The sequence below is a fragment of the Mirounga leonina genome, unplaced genomic scaffold, assembly GCF_011800145.1.
Source record: "Mirounga leonina isolate KUSES-001 unplaced genomic scaffold, KU_Mleo_1.0 Mir_152, whole genome shotgun sequence".
NCBI classification, from domain to species: Eukaryota; Metazoa; Chordata; class Mammalia; order Carnivora; family Phocidae; genus Mirounga; species Mirounga leonina.
The window spans coordinates 6,610,162-6,624,440 of NW_023270380.1; the positions used below are offsets into that span (position 1 = coordinate 6,610,162).

General features: G+C 56.0%; 1 protein-coding gene across 2 annotated transcripts in view; it reads left to right on the forward strand.

Annotated features, from left to right (window-relative positions):
* The first annotated feature begins 84 nt into the window (after window positions 1-84).
* GPR137B (G protein-coupled receptor 137B) overlaps window positions 85-14,279 on the forward strand; it is a 51,453-nt gene continuing 37,258 nt past the window's right edge. For both annotated transcript variants that reach the window (XR_004679873.1, XM_035008517.1), the window contains exon 1: window positions 85-621. Coding sequence is in view for 1 of the 2 variants with exons in the window: in XM_035008517.1 (XP_034864408.1) it covers window positions 214-621 (408 nt within the window). In the remaining variant the exon portion in view is untranslated. The remainder of the gene's footprint in view (window positions 622-14,279) is intronic.

Here is a 14,279-nt window from a genome sequence, read left to right on the forward strand (position 1 = left end):
GGGGTGGGTGCCCGCGGGCGCCCCGGGCAGTGCAGGGGCGCGCGGGGGCGGCGGGCGCGGCGCTGCCAATCGCAGACAAAGGCCGCCCCAGTGAATCATGTGGTGCCGGGGGAGGAAGTGCGGCTTGTTTTCTTTCCTCCAGTCGCCGGGCTCCGGGCGGAGCGCGATGCTCGGAGACCCCCACGGGGGCGGCGGCGGCGGCCGCGAGCCCAGATGAGGCGCCCCCGGCCCCGCTGCAGCGTCCCCGGCCCGATGGAGGCTCCGCCGTGGGACCCCCTCCGCAACGACTCGCTGCCGCCCACGCTGACCCCGGCCGTGCCCCCCTACGTGAAGCTCGGCCTCACCATCGTCTACACCGTGTTCTACTCGCTGCTTTTCGTGTTCATCTACGTGCAGCTCTGGCTGGTGCTGCGCTACCGCCACAAGCGGCTTAGCTACCAGAGCGTCTTCCTCTTCCTCTGCCTCTTCTGGGCCTCCCTGCGGACGGTCCTCTTCTCCTTCTACTTCAAAGATTTCGTGGCGGCCAACGCGCTCAGCCCCTTCGTCTTCTGGCTGCTCTACTGCTTCCCCGTGTGCTTGCAGTTCTTCACTCTCACGCTCATGAACTTGTATTTCACGCAGGTGAGTCGCGGGCAGCCGCGCGGGGAGCGGGAGGCCCCTGGGAGGGCGCTCACCTGGCGGAGCGGCCCCCGCCCTGCGCGCGGCGCCAGGGGAGAGGCCGCGGCTGCCTGGGGCGGTCACGGAGCCGCGGGGCCGAGAGTGTGGGCAGAGCGCACTGGCTCTGGGGTCGCCCGAGCCCTGTCCTCCCTGCAGGCCCTTCTGTCAGGTAACGCCCTCCCATTCCCAAAAGGGGCGAGAAAGAGAGAAAGAAAGTGAGGGTCGGAGCCACCAGTCGGTGTCTGCCCGTGTAGCTCCGCATTAGCCGGCGCGGCGGGGCTTCCCGCACACGGCCGAACGGGTCCTGCTGGGAGGTGTGCCCACCAGGGAGGCTCGAACTCTAGACCTTCCTCCTCCGTCCCCTCATCCCAAGCACCTGATCTGAGCCTGGAAAGGTCCTCTGCACGGTGGCCTCCAGATTGGGGTCAGTCACCGATATTTTTGAGTGATGGCAGGGCGGGACTGTCCGGTTTGGGATGAGAGGTTTTTAATCTCCTGCGTCGGAGCCCTGCTGAATGAACTAGGGCTCCCGAATTCATTTCTCAGGGTTGCTAAACGGCAGTCTGGGGTAACACCCAGCTCCCCAGCTGCTGCAGCAGGAGGTCAAGCTTGCTGCCTGAGCTGGTCGGAGAGGCCCCAAGAAAAAGCCATAAAGTTTACTGGGGCTCTTTTACGGGCACAGGGAAACCAGTTTATGAGGTATATTGTTAATAAGCTAATGGGAGAACATGTGAATAAGAAAAGGGCAGTAATTGTTAAGTGCTTTGCAAATACCGCGTCAAGTATTGCAAAAGGGTTTAATTACACAACACCGTCATGGTCATCTCTGATTCTCATTAGCTTTCTGAGCACTAAAATGTCCGTTTTCACTAGGACTCTACCCGTGTCACCTGCGGAGGGTAGTTTAAGAGCTCTCTCACGGACAGAGGCTTTGTGCAGGCAGGCATTCTGCTCCTTTTCACAGCGTCCCTGTTTCTCTAAAGAAAACGGTAAGAAAACAGTCTTCGCCTCAAAAAAGAAAGGCTAGAAAAGGATTGCCCTGGTGTGGTGGGAGCCCCGGAGAAAATCTGCAGGAAATATGTCTGGCTACAAAATAGCGTATGTACTAGTTAGTAGCTATTATTGTCTTAAAAAACAGCTCTGCACTTGTAGCCTTCTGATAAGTCTGGTGTATCCACGTATTTTCCAGTCCACGAGTCATCGGTATCATCTGTCCAAAAACTACCTTTGAGCCCAAAAGCTAGTTACTCAGGCAGTCATCAGCTCCATTGCAGACACTCTAGCTTTTTAATCGGATCCAAAGAGGTAGTTCCAGCAAGATACAAAGGTCAGGTAGGTTGATGTTATTTCAAGAACTGTGGCCGTGATCGTATTTTGTATGGAGGTCTTTATTTGTGTCCCTTTTTAAGAAAAAAAAAAAAAGTGGGGGGGGAAGGAAGAAGAAAAAAGGAAAATGCAGGCCAGTGCCATGGCTCCGTGCTAATCACATGCAAATTCTGCACTAGCTGGATTAGGGGCAGGGCTGCACATTTTCTGCACCATCTGCTGGTTGGCAAGTAAATGCTGAGTGAGGGAAAGAGTGACCAGGCAGACAGAGCCACTCCAGCCAAGAGGCCTCAAGCCCTGGCCCTGGCTTCTTTGGATCTTCCAAGTCTTGTTTCTCTTCATATCTCCAGGGTGGCTGGCAGGAGAAGGGGGTACCTAAGTGCTGGCCTCCGAGACTCTGTAGAGCAAAGCCACGCCCTGGCTTCCTGACAAATACTGATATTTCTGGGGAGGCATAAAGGGGGTCACTCTTTGACTCTCAGCTCTGACGTCTCTCCCTTCCTCTCCCTCCCACGTGCCTTCTCTTAGACAAGGTTCTCAACCACTGGAATGGCCCGGGACCTTTAAAAATTACGGCTTCCCCAGGGCACATCTCAGAACAAGTCCATCAGATTTGGGAGGGGGTGGCGAGCAGCAAATAATGAAGAAGCAGACACTGGGTGCTGGGCTCGGTTCTAACTGGTTTGTCCTATTCTCCGCGAGAGCCCTCTGACAGAAGTGCTGAGATGGTCTCCCCGTTTTGTGGAGGGTCAGAGAGGTTCAATGGCTCGCTCAAGTTTACGTGGTCCGGCCATGGAGGCACTGGGAGGCCGCCCACATCTCTGGCATCTGAGTGATGGCCTGTGCCTTGTGGTACAGTGTTCAGATGGGACAACATACTCTACCATAGATGCAGCCCCTGTTCTCTGGGAGCTGAACCCCCGGCTGGGGAGAGGCGAACTGTATACCCCACACAGTTAAGTGATAACTCCGGGGACTTGGAGAGTGTAATTGAAGCTCTGGGAGGCTTGAGTGGGCCCTGAGCTCTCAGAGAAGAGGCGGGCTTGTGGCATTTCGGGGGGCCGGGTGGGGAGAAGGAGAAGGCAGTGGCCGAGGAGCAGCATGACAGAAGTTTTGGGAGGGATGGAAGGTGCTCCTGGAGCTGGAGGAAGTCTTCACCGTCATTGTCCTGTGCTCTGTGCCTGGCCCCGTGCCTGGGGCTTCCTCATGTGTCTCCGCGGAGCCTCGCTGATAACCTGGGCTAAGGGTATTATCTGCCCTCCGAGGGGCGGGATGGTGAGGAGCTCGTCCACAGTGCCCCGCAGCCTCTGCACCTCCTCTCCCCACAGCCGATGGAGGGCCATGGTCCCGTCCCTCTGGGGCTTGGAGTGGAAGCTTGCGGTGCGTCCTTCGCTCTTAGCCTCTCCCCCACCATCTTTGGAATCTGGCTCTTCTGGGGCTGGCCCGAGGAGGGGCAGGGTTGTCTCAAGTGACGCTCTGCCTGTTCACTTTCAGCCTTGCTCTGCCTCTGGCTCTGTGGGTGACCCTGCCATGGGGCCGCGTCTACATGGCCGACTCTATTTTATCCTGGCTCCCTCTGCCTATCCGCCTTCTGTCTAATCCCTTCTTCAGGTCTGGCCACATAGGCCATGCGCTGGTACCCCCCCCCCCCGGGTCTCCTCCCAGGTCCCCACCCGCCCCCTTTCCTTCTCTGCCGCCCACAGAAACCCCAAGTGGAGGAAGATACCACCCCCTGGGGTCCTGGTGCCCTCAGACCCCCCACGGCCCAGGGTGGCCTCTGCTAGGACTCTCCCTGCAACCCAGTTTGTTCTCATGTCTACACCCCTTGGGTCTGAGCCTTCCCAGCTCAGCAAGCACCTGTCCGTGGAGTGGGGTGGTGAGGCCCCCTGCTTCCTAATCCACCTGAGCAGTTCCCCTGGGGTTTTCTCCTCAGTGACCCGGGGTGAGGGTCGCATGTGCCACCGTGAATGCCAGTCTCCTGCCGAGGACGGGCTGATGACTCCTTTTCTCCGCTCTCCACCTTCTCGGATAGGCTGGAAGGTGGGGAGGAGGCTAGTGGTAGGACTGGTTCTGCTGACTCTTAGCTGGCCCTGTGTGAGGTGTGTGAACGGCTGGCCCCAAATGTCCGGGGCTGTCTTTGGAACATGGAGTGTTGAGTACCTGTCGTTTCTGGCTCTGGTCCCCAGCACCAGTGTGGGGTACAGCTAAACTCCCACTCAGCTCTTTTTGCCTTTTTTTTTTTTTTTTAAGATTTTATTTATTTGTCAGAGAGAGGGAGAGAGCACAAGCAGGGGGAGCGGCAGGTAGAGGAAGAGGAAGAAGCAGACTCCCCGCTGAGCAGGGAGCCCGATGCGGGGCTCCATCCCAGGACCCTGGGATCATGACCTGAGCCTCAGGCAGATGCTTAAGCGACTGAGCCACCCAGGCGCCCCTCCCACTCAGCTCTTTGCTGCACCAGGAAGTGGTAGGGCTGAGGCTTGAACTGAGGTCTGTCCTCCAGAGCCTGCTCTTCACGTAGAGGTTTCCAGCAGAGCAGGACCCCGACAGCGGGAGCATGGGGGAATCTCTGCGCATGGGGTATTGAGGTGCCCTCCACCCCAGGCTGTGGGGTCGAGGCCCAGTAGCAGAGGTTGCCAGCCGTGTTCCAGGGCAGCCCCTGGGCAAGCAGATTTGTCTGTAGTGCTCCTGGTGTGGCCATGGGCTCAGCAATACCTGGGCAGCTGTGTCTTCCAGCTGTTTGCCCTGGGACCTCAGACCCTTGGGGCCCCTGAGTTTGGTGGAGCAGAGTGGGCTCAACGTCTCACTGGTTCAGCGTTGTCTTGAGCCCGATGGCAAATTCCTGCCATGACAGAAGGGTATTTTGAGGAAGGAAAAGGAGAAGTGAACTCTCGGGACGGGGGCGGGGTGGGGGGAGATGTGGTGTGATTAATGGATGCTGACGCAGAAGCCAGGACTCCAGCACGTCTTAGAGGGCGGCTGGGAAGCTGCAGGGCAGTTAGGGCGGGTGGTGGGGGGGAGCTGAGGCTCATGGGGACTGTTGGAGCATATCGTGGGAGTCAGGGGGTCATGGTGTGCCAGCAAAGGCCTATAAATGGGTTGGCAGCACTGGGAATGGAAGGAGCAGGGACTGTGTGGGCAGGACCAAGTTTAAATCCTGGCTTCACCCCTAGTGTGGCTCCCATGGCTGGTTACTGACATTCCTCACCAGGAAATCAACGACCACGACCACGGTGCTTATCCCCCTGGTGGGAGCAGGTTAAAGGAGACACCGTCGGTGTTGTAACCCTTTGCACCTCAGTTAAGGTGCTCTTTCTGCATGTAACAGGAGGGACTCTGGCTCTTGCCCAGATACCAAACCACAGTCTTAAAGGTCAGACCCCAGTACCAGCTCTGCCTTGTATCACCCCCACCGTGTCATCGAAATGACTTCTACCACCATGTTGCAACATTTATGTTTATAAAATGACAGTGACACTTGGCTTGCCCTTAGAGGGAGTGTGGAAGTGAGCAGCTCCTCATAGCTGCGGCTCCTGAAGCCAAGAGCTGGGGAGAGTGGGAGGTTCAGCGGCCCAGCCCCTCATTTTGCAGATGAGCCAACCGAGGCCAGGAGAATTCCAGTGACTTGTCCAAGGTCACTCAGTCTGGTATGAAGAGCCAGGTCGAGGCCCAGCACCTGTGAGCTTGTGCTTGTTGCACATGCTACCCCCAACTCGAAGTGCACCCCTGTCCTCATCCTTGCTGGTAGGGAACCAGGAGGCAGCCAAAATCTAATCCAGGGACCCTCTCTCCAGCCCTACCAGGAAAAGGGAGGTATTGATCTTAGGAATACGTGAGTCTTGCTGTGCTTCTTGGCAGTCCATTTAATCAAGATCAAGAAATGTTTACCAAATACTATTGTGTGCCAGGTCCAAATCCAGGAGGTGTGAGGAGGGACGCTTCTAGGCCTGTTGGTGATTATGAAGAAGTAAGAAGCTTAGGAACACACAAGGCAAGCATTAATCCCCAAGTACCTTATTTCAAAGCTGGGACCCAACAGTCCCACCAGGGCAGGAAGTATATTCGGCCTCACCTCTGTGCACCACACCCATGACCTCTTGGTCTCGGGCTCCTTGTGGTCACTCATTGGGCTCACAGCCTCCAGAGCAGTGTGCATGTGTGTGTACCTGTGTGCGCCTCTGCCAGGGCAGGCACACATGGAACCCAGGAGAATTTTCCTTACTTGCATTCAGTCGACCATCCACCACCAGCCCCTCCCAGGAAGTAGCTTCCCAGCCTCACTTCTAAAAATTTCCCTAAGAAGAGGCCTCTGATTCTACAGCCCAGTTGCCCAAGATCTCTCCTCAAAGCACAAGCTTTTAATTCTCTCCGCTCCCGTTATTATTGCTTCAGTGCCAACCTAAGGTGAACCACATTTCATGAATGGCCTCAGCACTCTTGGGAACGATTAGACTCTCACAGCGAACCCGAAATCCAACCCCACTGACCACGAAGCCTTGATTTTCCCAACAGCAGAAGCTGAGCTGAGCCTACCGGCTGTGTCCTTGTGCACCGAGCACAAACCTGCGGCTCCTGTCCCCATCGGGAACCTTGGTCTGGGTCCCACACACCCTGCCATCTACAGGGTTTTGTGGCATCTTTGAGCACCCCTGTCTTTCCTCAGGTCAGGCAAGCAGGGACTAGTGGGGGCGGGGGGTGGTCCACGGCTGTGTCTGACAGCACGTGCCCTCCCCAACTGGGGGGCTGTTGTGTGTCCATCGTCTTAGCCCCCAAAGGCCTCCGGTGCCTGGGAGGGGATCATCTTGGAGGTGACATCATCAGGGCGGTGAGGGACGGCCTGACCAGAGAAGGACATTGACGGAATGGAAGGCTACTCATCCTTGTGACATCACTCAGAGACTCTCCGCTTTTTGAGAACTGCAAATCATGTGATCTGGAGAGTGGCTTTGGTCAGTCGGTTCCTGTTCTCCTTGCAGCTCTAGCGAGAGGAGCCTCTTCCTGGTTTGTGGGTCTGTCTGTCTCAGGTCTGACATTCTGGCAGGTCAGGTTTTCTCGGGACAGAAATAGCCTCAGCAAACGGTCCAGACGATACCTGCCACACTGCATTCAGGGAGGTCTGCAGAGGCTTGTCAGTATTTTACTTTTTAATTATCCCGGGGCTTAAGTTTTGAGTCTGTTCACCAATGAGTACAGATGAAGCCTGAGTGGATTTTCTCTACCAGTGGGTTGATTTCCTCAAATTTGCTCATGGGGGAGGGGGGGCGGCGCAAGGAAGGAAGGAGCGCGGGATGCCTGTGTCAATATCTTAGGCCTTGTGAGCCCCATACAGTCTCTGCTGTGTATTCTTTTTTTTTTTTTTTCCCATACGTCTCTTTTAAAAGATAAAAACTGCTCTTAGCTCACAGGCCATACAAAAACAGGCTGTGGGCTGGATTTGGTCCTCGGGCCCAGGTTAGAACAAACCCAGCATTTATCACCAAGCTCCCACCCCATCTTTATCCTGTTATTGTTGCCGGGACAAGTTGGAATTGGGCTTGGGTTTTCATCTCCTGCTTAGAGAGTGCTGTTTGCTTTGAACAAATCTTACTGATCACCTACGCAGGTGCCTGAGGCCAGAGGCAGTAAGTTGGGTTTTCTTCCCCGAGGGCCACTGACTATGGGGAAGGACACACGGAAATGGGAGTGCCCTGAGCCACATGCCACCCACAGCACACAGAAGGGAACCTGTCTCCTGTCGGCCAGGGGCTGGGGAGACATAGACGAGGGCCCTCCACCGGCTTGATATATTGTGACATCATCAGCCCTCTACCCCTTTCCTGGCAGACACACTTGCTATGCGTAATCCGCAGGGCAGAAATCCCCCCCACACAGGGACCTCAGCTCCCCAGGCTGCACCCTATCTCATGAGTAGGTCAAGTAATGTCATGAGGGCTGACATTACTTGGTGACAGTCCTTACAGCGGTGACACAAAGTGGGATGTCTCCAATGGTCACTCCATCTCTACGATTGTTCCTCTAGGATGCACATTGCATGTTTTTAAAAGAACCAGTGGCGTTTGTTACTATTTAAGTGTAAAGGCAAATCTCTTTGCTCTGGTTTGTTCCTGGCGGCAGCTTCCTGGGGTTCAGAGCATCAGGATGGAAAGGTGGTGCTTGGGGGAAGTCTGGGTGGCTCCAGTTCCTCCCCTTGGGGCCGTTCCGAGCAGATACAGTCCCTCTTCCCAGGACAGCCCTTTGCAGTTGTGGTGGCAGATGTACTCTCCCAGTACCTGTCCGCAGGGGTGGGACATTCTCAGTTCCTTTCATTGTTTCTGATGGGATGTGGTTTTCACTGTCCTGGTGCCCGTCGGCCCCACCCAGTGGACCACGGTGAGCCAGGGGCAGCTCCAGGAGCGGAAGGAGGCCTCACTCCCAGCGTTCCGCCACATTGCTTCCTCTCTGGCAAGTATTGAGGGCTGTTCTGTCCGGGGTAGATACAAGGAGCCCCGTCGGGGCCGTCTTGGGCTGCTCAGGCTGCTCTAACCGAATACCACGGTGGCTTCACAGCCAGTTATTTCTCTCCGTTCTAGAGCTGGGAGTCTGAGGTCGGGGTGTCACCATGGTTGGGCTCTGGTGAGAGCCTGTCCTGGTTGCACATGGCAGCCTCTCCTTGGGTCCTTATGTGGTGGAGAGCAGGGAGAGTGCTCTCCAGGGCCCGTTCATGAGGACACTGTTGCCCTTCACGTGGGCTTCACCCTCCTGACCTAACTGCCTCCCAGAGGCCTCACCTGCTGATGCCATCACATGGAGGAGCAGGATTTCAGCCTGTGATTTGGGGGGGACCCCAGCAGGCCGTCCGTAGCCAGTACCACACTGCCTCCAGCTAGGGCAAGAGTCCCCAGGGAATGTCAGAATGCTCCTCACTCCTGAGGCAGGAAGTTATTTTGGGGAGGGAAAGACACCTGAGGCACTTTTGCTGCTAACTTACATTGTAGTTCTGTGTACTTTGGTGCACAGATCGTGGCCGTGATAAAACGTGGCCCACGGCGGCCACACGGGGCCTTCCTTCCAGGAGCCTTTGGGCCTGGCCGGCCACTGACCCCCCCGGCTAAGCTCCCCTTGCTGGAAAAGGTCTCCTCCTTGCTACTAAGGTGCTCTTTTATGTGCGTGTCATGCACATTTGGAACAATTGCAGGCAGGGCCCTGACCTGCAGATCGTGCCCCACGGTGGCGGTTGCCATAGGAGCGGCTCAGAAACATAGTGATGATTGTGGCACCTTGTATGGTCAAGGTCCTTTCCATTCACGAGGGTGAAGAGAGAGAATGCTGCCAGGGAGGTTGATCTGAATGGTCAGTCTTCATCTGTCCCAGCGAGACAGCAGGTGCTTCTCCCTGTGGCCTCTGCCCAGGGGAGTCAGCGGGCCCCAGGGCAGGACTGGGCTTCTGTGACCCAGGCCCAGCTCCTTCCTCCCCCTGACAGGTGGGGCCCACGCCCCCTGAGAAGCAAGGCTGCAGTGGACGGGTGGGGCTTCCCAGGGCAGAGGCCCCAGGCTGCCCTCTGGGAAGGCTCTTCATGTCCTAGAGTTTTGAGTTGTTTTTTTTTTTAAACATTTTATTAATTTATTTGGGGGAGAGAGCACGAGCCAGGGCAGAGGTTAGAGGGAGAAACGGGGGGCCTGATGCGGGACTTGATCTCAGGACCTCGGGATCACGACCTAAGCCGAAGGCAGATGCTGAACCTACTGAGCCACCCAGGTGCCCTTCATGTCTAGAGTTTTAAAGGTAGAAGGCACCTGAATGGGTATTGGGACTAACCCTCTTGTCTCACGGATGGACACCAAGACTCAGAAAGGCGAAGAGAGGTCATCAGGGCTGAGCCAAGCAGGTTCATGGCTGTCTGGCCAGCCACACCCCGAATCCAGACACTCAGGTGCCCGATGACGAGGAAAAGCAAGAAAATTGAAGGCCAGGCTCCGTGTGTTGCTGGTTGACTGTGAGGGGCGCTCTCCAGGGCGCTACTGCCCCTCCTGGGCTGCCTGCCGGCCTAGAGCCTTCTGGGGCAGCCTGGCTGGTGTGGGCGCTGTCAGATGGAGCCCAGTTCTGTTGATGAGGACAGGGAGGCCCTCCTGAGCCACTGGATGCGTGGAGGCGGGAGCAGAACTTGCCTGGACTGGTGGGAATTGGAAACAGGAGAGGACGGGAGGAAGCAAGCAGAGATGCCTCTTTCCTGTCAGACCTTTCCCTCTGTTCCCTGAGTGAGCACTGAGAGTCGGGGGCAGTTTAGGCAAGAGACCCAGCTCATGCTCCTTGTCCCACTATGCGGTGGCACTGACATGCATGTGCGTATGTGCATGCACGCGGGTGCCTGGAAGGGCGTCTTAGGTGCTGGGTCAGCAGACGGGACAGTACATCAGAGCTCTTGGGAGGGCTGGAGCTGGCTAACAGCACTTGCAGGGAAGTTCAGAGCGGAGGTAAGATCACTGTGCATCCCAAGATCACATGCAAAAGCAGCTCACTTAATTGCTGGGGACTCTGTCTGTGTTCCTCGGGACAGCACGAGGCCAGGAAGTGAGCAGGACCCGCTCCTCGAGCCGTGGGCTTGCCAAGTTCAAAGGCAGAAGTTGAAATGGTGAAGACATGACCCTGGAGCCCAGTCACCTCCCTGGGGACCCCTCACATGTGGCCAGCCCAGGACCCGGACAGAGCTCACCTTGGCTTCAGGCTACTGCACCCCATAATTCTGTGGCACAAACAGCGTATACGCCTTTTTCCTTCATGGCATTCCATGGCTTTAAATGCATGGTCCATCTCCATGCACATGAAGACACCATGCTTGCCTCGCTTTCGCAGAGAGCTGTCCTGATGGCTGACCCCCTGGAGTTGGCTTATGCTCGTCCTTGGGGATTCCTGCAGAAGGGGAGAAATGTGCCATTTGGGTCTCAGGGACTCTGGTTGTTGTGTCACCCTGCTCTGGTGAATGAGGGTGCTCAGCATGGGGAAACTCCGACGGAGGCAGCTGACCACTGGCTGTCACCTGGGGAGACCAGGGCCTCGGGTTTGCATAATTTCCCCAATATATCAGGAAGTGGGCAGCACGGAGGAACCATAAGAGCGAACGGCGAATGTGTCTTGGTTCCTAACCTTTCTGAGTGTGAAAATTCCTTTTATGGTCAAAAAGGACTCTGTGGTCATGGTTTAGTAGTTGTGCATTTAGAATCATGGTTGGAGAACACGGACAAGGACTAATGACAGTAGCAAACACATAAACACAGAGTGTCTGTTAGGTGACCGGCATTTGTCTAAGTGCAAGACCTGGGTTAATTCAGCTAATCCTCACAGAAACCTACTAGATGGGTACTGTGATTAATTTCATTTGACAGGTGAGGTACTTGAGGCACAGAGAGGTTAGGTAACTTTTCCACAGTCACACAGCTGACAATTGGTGGAGCCAGGATTCAGGTCCAGGTGAGCCAGCTTGAGTGCACACTCTTGATCATCTTTACATGTCTTTGTGCCAGAGAAAGGCACAAAGCTGTGGCCTATGGTCAGTGGGACACCGGGCCTTAGCGAGAATGTGTATTGCGAACATGTCATCATGGGCGAACAAACAAGTTGCACAAGGGTCTAGAAAGTGTTAATATTGTTCAGATGAAGTGAAAACCCACACAAGATGGTACTCTGTATTTTTTACATATGGTATATTGATATATTAGGTGTTATTTGTAAATGCACACATACATGGTAAAATTATAAGCCTTCCTGGGTATGGTAAGGCTAGATTCAGAAAGGGATTACCTCCGCAGAGGAGGGATTAGAACCAGCGAGAGAGATGCCGGGGGCTTCAGGGTTACCTTTTTCATTTGTTAAAAATGAAAACCGAGTTGGAACAAAGATGGCTGTGTTCCAGCTTGAACTGTGTGGTGGGTACATGAGTGTGGGCTAGGTAGTTTCTTTTTTTTTTTTTTTTTTTTTAAGATTTTTTAAAAATTTGTCAGAAAGAAAGAGCACAAGCAGGGGGAGGGGCAGGCAGAGGGAGAAGCAGGTTCCCCACTGAGCAGGGATCCTGACGCAGGACTCCATCTGAGGACCCCAGGATCATGACCTGAGCCAAAGGCAGACGCTTAACCCACTGAGCCACCCAGGCTTCCCTGGGGGAGGTAGTTTCTTTGGGTGTACATGATGTACGTACTTTATAATGAATCTTAACCCTACCATAAATTTGGAGCATTTTCAAGTGAATCTGCGTACATACATTTGAAGAGAGAGTGCGTGTGTGAGCGAGAGAGACATACTGGTTTCTTTCGACTTCGGCCTGCTTGGCGCACGCAGCCTCCGACCCGCTCAGCTCCTGGGAGGGTCTCCCTGGGGGCCCTAGCCCACGGCCAGACCTCTGCCCAGCGGGGCAGGTGTGTGCAGTCTGGAGCCTGTTAGGGCTGGGGAGTGTCTGCTCAGCCTGTTCATTTCCAGGGAGTGGGGGCCCAGAAGGGCAGACCCAGGGACCCGGGTCATGTGGGGTGGGGGGAGTTTATAGGGCAGAATGGCTACATACAGCGCCTCTGAATCAAGTGCAAGTCTGGAAGCATAGTGCTCCATTCAGTCGCCACAGACACTGCCTCTGGGGACAGAGAGGTTACTTTTGTTTAGTTTGTCTGAATGCACAAGGGACACTGTCATACCCACAAAGAATAGCATGGTCGTTTCTGCCAGAAGCAGCCAACATGACATTAGGAAAAATGATCGTGAGGCAGCAAATGCCAACTTGAGTCAGTAGGAGGACGAACAGGCAGGCAAGAGTGCAAAGGGTGGAACAGAGTTGGTGAGAGGGTCAGGGACTATAATTTATGGGGGGAGGGAGGCTGAGGTCAGCAGCCGCTCTAGAGACTCTGCTTCTGTCCCAGCAAGGACGTCACCTACTGGGCCCTCCTGCGTCATCTGAAAGGTGGTGCAAGGGGCCTGGGGTTACTGACAGGACCCTGGGCAGGCCTGTAGGTGGGACAGGAGGTTGCCCACATTACAGCCCAGTCTCAGGGGTCGGCCTGGGGCAGCTTCCAGCTTCACCTCATGCCAACCCAGAACTTGGTCTTAAATCAGAACCCGAGGAGCCAGGATCGCTCACAGTGACGTCTGCACCCCTGGATGGCCTCTTGGGAAATCACCGAGCTTTGTTCCCATGGTCCCAGTTTTAGGCAGGACTTTATGACACAGTGGAGGTGATGCTGAGGCCACAGGCATCTGCGACGGGAAATGCTGTATTTCTGAGACACAGCATCAGCTTCCCATGGAAGTGGCTGCGTGCTCGCGCCCTGCCCTGCCCTCCAGCCCTCATGGCCACAGCGGCTCCTGAAAACCCTGGGGTTCTCACCAGCTGTGTAGACACCAAAGGGATGGCAGGGAAAGGAGACCTGACCCCATTGTCTGCCCTTCTGTTTCCCTAAAGAGCAGCTGAGACTCTCCCTTCAGGTCAGGGTTCCAGCCAGGCCTCCCGGTCCCCCAGGGCCACCTTCCCTGCCATCTCTGTGACCCCCTCTTGGGCTCTCCTTCCTGCCTCAGTTTCCCCACCGTCCACCTCCCTCTGGGGGCACCCTCCACCGCCCTCTGCTCTCTGGCCTCTCCCTCCCTCCATTGGTGCAGGGCTGAGACCCCTTCTCATGACGTCTGGGTCTCCTGATCTTAAAACCAAGGCCCCAGTCCCCCTAAATGGCCCCTCTCTTTCATTTCCCAAAAGCACCCTCCCACCCGCAGTCCCCCCCCCCACCCTGGGCATGTCCCCACCCAGGCCCCTCCCTCCCTGGTCCGCTGCTCACTTCCCTCCTGCTCCTGCACATTTGTGGGGACATAACCCGCCTTCCAGGAGGCACCCTGTTTCAGGGATGCTGTATTCCCAGCCCTGTGCGGCCATCCCCGCCGCCAATTTTAGAACATTTTTATCCCCCCCCCCCCCCGCCCAAAGAAACCCTGTAGCCCGAGCGGTCACTCCCTGTGTCTCCCCAAACCCCCCTGACCTGAGTCACCACTCCCCTACCTTCTGTCTTTGATGTGCCTTTAAACACATGCATCCGTTTTCACCTTCCTGCTCAACCCATCAGCGGCGCTTTGCTTCTCGTCCTCACCCCTGCGCCCTCTTAAAGCACAGCTCTGCTTGCTGACTGTTACCCCACCGCACCCCTCCTGCGCTGCTGCCCAGGGCCTGTCAGGCCTTCCCTGCCTCGCTCTGCTGCCCCTTGGCCTAGCCCCGCTGCTGTGACGCGGCCCTCCCCGGGGCGCTGAGGTGCCCCCCGCCAGGCAGCCTCCTCTCCTCACGCCTCCCCGCCTCATGCCTC